This window comes from Embiotoca jacksoni, unplaced genomic scaffold, assembly GCF_022577435.1.
Source record: "Embiotoca jacksoni isolate LCO1_2020_lvr unplaced genomic scaffold, fEmbJac1.0.p SCAF_12, whole genome shotgun sequence".
NCBI lineage: Eukaryota > Metazoa > Chordata > Actinopteri > Embiotocidae > Embiotoca > Embiotoca jacksoni.
Genome location: NW_027185252.1, coordinates 10224937 through 10229466, shown reverse-complemented (window position 1 = coordinate 10229466; position 4530 = coordinate 10224937). Strand labels below are relative to the sequence as shown.

Below are 4530 nucleotides of genomic sequence, written 5' to 3'. Positions count from 1 at the left end.
TGTGTGTGTGTGTGTGTAGGGTTGAGAGTTAATTGTACCGTTAGCGTGGTTGTGGCTCTGAGCCGTGACGCATTGAAATGATAGATAAGAGAATAAAGAGTGAACTTTCAGATAGCCATCGATATTTTCTTTAAACCAACAGAATGAAGACAGCTTCGTCTTTAAAAGTAGGGCCTTTGTCCTACAGGTCAACCTTTATCTAATTTATTTCCACACAAAAGACACTTTGCAATCTTGAATTTGGCAAACACTTTCTTTGTCGTGATTACGCATTCATTTCTTTGTTTGGTCTGTTGTCTCCGAGTCATTCCACTCGATAAACAGGAATGGGTAAATATTTAGGAAGCAAACTCACCAGATTTACTGCGTTCTGATGTATTTTACGAGCTAAAGTGACTTCTTAAATTCCACATAACACGTGCAAAATCGCCTTCGACTGTGTGAGAATTACTTGTAGTTCTCATTAGTAAATCTTGGCCTTATGATGAAATAGTTTGGGCTGTGTCCATGCAGTGACCAAAATGTCCGCGTATTTTTGCGAAAGCGCGTTTGGATTTTGATAATGCCTTGCGCGCACTATAGAGCTTCTTTTCAACGCAGAACCTTTTTTCCTTTCTCTGCTTTTCACGTCACTTAAATGGACCGTTTTAAGAAAAAAAAAGACACAAATCTCCAGAAGAGGGGTAAAACGCTGCCCTTAATCTAAACAGCGTCTTGTTGGTGAGTGGATGAGATTATGTCGACATGCCCTCCTTTTCTCTCCACACGGTTTAGGAGCAATGGGGCCCTCAGACCTTGGCGCCTGTGTCGAACAGGAGAGAGGTGTCCCGTTTCAGGCCGTTTGCCCTTTAGTACACAGATCAAATGAAATTATAATTGTTATTCATTATAATAATAATAATAATAATAATAATAATAATAATAATAATAATAATAATAACATGTATTCTATCCTAATTGAAAGAAATTTAGAAACCAAACTATTTTGTAGCAGCATGCAATTATTTATTTCCATTCCCTGCAGCATGAAGCGGATAATGATAAATGTGCAAATAGTTTTCTTGTTTTAATTTGACCCTGTTTTGTTTTTCGGAAACATCGGCCCAGGGTCAAGGGAAAGCATTCTGGTGTTGGCTCTGTTCGTGTATGGCCAAATTTTGGTGGAAAATAATCCCACAATTTTCTCAAATTAAGGAGACAAAAAAAAGAGAAAAGTTCTAAATATATATTCTCTCCTTTGGGTAGACAATTTGATCTTATTTCCCACAGTCGCGGTGCATTATCTTATCTATGGATTGCCGAGACAGGAAACGAAGATATGCCTAATCGTATAACTACTGCAGTGATGATGGGAAGAACTGTGGTCGTCATGGGATCGTCCGAAAAAGACAATAAATCAAAAATGCTCGTGGGATTTCTCGCATAAATTCAACGGATTGCTGAGGTGCCACCAAATTAAGGATTTGATTGTAAAATTTGTAAAAAAAAATATGAATGAAATATTTTTTTCAAATAATTTTAAGTTTGTGCTGCCAGGTGTGAAGTTTTTCTGTAAGAAAAACAAAAAGCATGTAACCTTCCAGAGGAGTCGATAGTGTCAATATTTTCACTTAAGGAATATCTTCTAATTTAAAAAAAAAAAAAAAAAGAGAGAGAGAGAGAGAGAGAGAGAGAGAGAGAGAGAGAGAGACCAGAGAGAGACCAGAGAGAGAGAGAGAGAGAGAGAGACCCTCCCCCGCTTCACAGCGTCACTGACAGGGAGAGGACAGCATCTTGGCTGACCGAGCTCTTTCCCGAGATAACTGAATTCAGCCCACCAAACAGGATCGACCTCTTTCGCTCTCTCTCAGCCCTGCAGCCACAGACACACAGCCAGCAGAGAGGGATGTCACAGCTGAAAGAAAGCCAGTCCTCCCTAGTCTGCATGAAAAACCAGAGGAGCGCGACCATTCCTCAGCTTTACGCACGGGCTATTAGTTTCTTTTACGCGCCGTCAGGACACAAATTGGTCCAGTTCTGGGCCTGTTGACTATTTGTTTTCTGCCATCTATCTGTTTGGTGGTAATAATGATTCCCAGTCCGGTCATTACTTCTTCCACCACGCCTTTTTCTGTGAAGGACATTCTGAAGCTGGAGTTGCAGCAACAATCTCAGCAGCAGCAGCAGCTCCAGTTGATCTCCTGCTTCGGTCTCTCTGGTGCGCTGTCGAAGTCGGGAGCTTTCCCAAATAAATCGTTCCGCTCTCATTCGCCGCCCTCCTGCATGCTCGCAGGCAGAGACAGTCCGAGTCCCATCAGCTCCTGCCTCTCGGAGAGCGAGGAGAGGATGTCGTATCTCAACACGCTGACTGTGCAGGACCAGCTAGCAGAGTCCGGTCTGCCGGTGGAGGTGTTCGGTAACCCGGCGCAGAGCCACTCTGCGGAACTCCGACTGGAGATCGAGCACGAGGAGCAAGACAAAAGTGAGTACATGGTCTACTTTGAAAAAAATGTTCACCCAAAAGTAAGAGACGGTGAGGTTAATTGTATAAATAATAACATGACAAAAGATTCCAGACTGTTAAATCATAAGTTGCTTATTTGTCTACAATAAAAAAAAAAAAACTAAAAAAAAACATTAACGTATGTTGACAATAATAGATACTTTTGGAGACATTTTCTGCAAAATCATAAGAAATGATTTGTTGATTCAACTATAAGTGAACATAAAACATTATCGAATGCACACAGAAGGGATTAGTCCCCCCTTGTATGATATATTTTTTTTGTCAAATATAGAAATTGAAATCTATATACACATTGGCATTCAATTGCTTGACGTTTATTTATAATAACAATCTATAAAACAAGAGCCACACTTTGCACAATAGACACACAAAAAAAGGATTATTGTGTGCTATTCTTTAGCTGCCAGCTAACTGTGCATAAGGCTTACAGGCATTTAATTGTTTACATAAGTACTGCTTTGTGTATTATTCATGACTCATATAAATCCATGAACAGAAATGTAAACTGACTGATTCACTTGTTCTATAGATGTAGTTAATGTTCACTTAATCGTCATAGAATTTTGCAGAGACCTTACAATAAAATAGATTCACTTTCAGATTCAATTTTCGAAACCTGAACATTCCAAATGTATAATCACAGATAAGTCGAAATATACCTTATATTTGTTTCTACATTTTTTTTTTCCAATAAGTCCTTTTTGGAAACACCTTTTGATCTTTTTCAAATACCTGCAGAATGCTGTCAGTAATTTCCACTTTCTCCGTTAGTACAACATTTTAAATGTCAGTAAATCATGCAAATTATATGGAATACATTTCAATAGTCAGTAACAAATGTATTTGCTATGAAAAAGCTGTTTTAGTCTCAACGTTTTCAGAAAATTATTATACAAAATAAATTGATAGCCGTGAATATCAGCCTGCTGAGATTGGAAAATGGTGGAGTGTTGGTTAAATATTTGGAAAATACAGTCTAATTAAGACGTTTTAGCTTTGATGTACAGTTCAACTTTTGTTTTCTCCGTGCAGAGGGATGCGGTGCGATGCGGGGTGACTGTGACGACCCCGACTCAGACAAGTCCGTCACCAAGCAGCAGAGGACCAGGAGGAAACCCCGCGTCCTCTTCTCCCAGGCTCAGGTGTTCGAGCTGGAGCGGCGCTTCAAGCAGCAGCGGTACCTGTCCGCCCCGGAGAGGGAGCACCTGGCCAGCTCCCTGAAGCTCACCTCCACCCAGGTCAAGATCTGGTTCCAGAACAGGAGGTACAAATGCAAGAGGCAGCGACAGGACAAGACTCTGGAGATTGCAGGTCATCACCACCATCACCACCCACCGCCGCCGAGGAGGGTGGCCGTGCCGGTTCTGGTCCGAGACGGGAGGCCTTGTCTGACTGGATCCCAGAACTACAACACTCCCTACGCAGTCGGAGCTCCGAACCCGTACAGCTACAACGGCTATCCAGCCTACAGCTACAACAACACGGTGTATACTAACACTTACTCCTGTAGTTATTCTAGTTTGCCTGCCCTTCCGCCGAACACCACCACTGCTAACGCTTTTATGAACATGAATTTGGGAAACCTGGGTGCACAGACGCAAAGCCAGGCACCCCAGGGACCGTTGGTCACACCCTGCCAAGGAACTCCGCAGGGCATCCGGGCATGGTAGCGCAGACTTTACGCACAATCACAGCAGGGAGAGACTTCTCAGGATGGGTGAATGGACTCAAGCATGAAAACGCTGTGCTTTCATTGCATTAGTTGACAACTTCAAACTCCATAACATAAAGTACAGGTCAGGTGGCTGTAACACATGACAGGCACATGAAGAAACTCCAATTCATTGACCGAGATAAAGAAATATATACTATGTACATCTTTCTATACGGGCCGCAATGTTTAAAAAAAATATTAAAGCTGTGGAATGGTTGTCGGAATGAATGTTACCGATGAGCTACGACTGTGCGTAATGGTTTAAATGGATGTAATGTTCATCAAAAATAAAGCAAACTTGTTTGGACAT

The 4530-nt window shown here is 41.6% G+C and overlaps 1 protein-coding gene across 1 annotated transcript; it reads left to right on the top strand.

Annotated features, from left to right (window-relative positions):
• The first annotated feature begins 2067 nt into the window (after positions 1-2067).
• Positions 2068-4213, top strand: nkx2.3 (NK2 homeobox 3). Its single transcript, XM_069144050.1, has 2 exons — positions 2068-2461; positions 3539-4213. Exons 1-2 carry the CDS (start codon positions 2068-2070, stop codon positions 4174-4176), a joined length of 1032 nt encoding a protein of 343 aa, XP_069000151.1. The 3' UTR covers positions 4177-4213.
• Positions 4214-4530: the final 317 nt, after the last annotated feature.

Bases quoted from the DNA above. Each gene is read 5' to 3' on its own strand.
- nkx2.3 (XM_069144050.1), top strand. From the start codon at position 2,068: ATGATTCCCAGTCCGGTCATTACTTCTTCCACCACGCCTTTTTCTGTG. The intron at 2,462-3,538 runs GTGAGTACATGG...TTCTCCGTGCAG, and splicing joins GCACGAGGAGCAAGACAAAA to AGGGATGCGGTGCGATGCGG.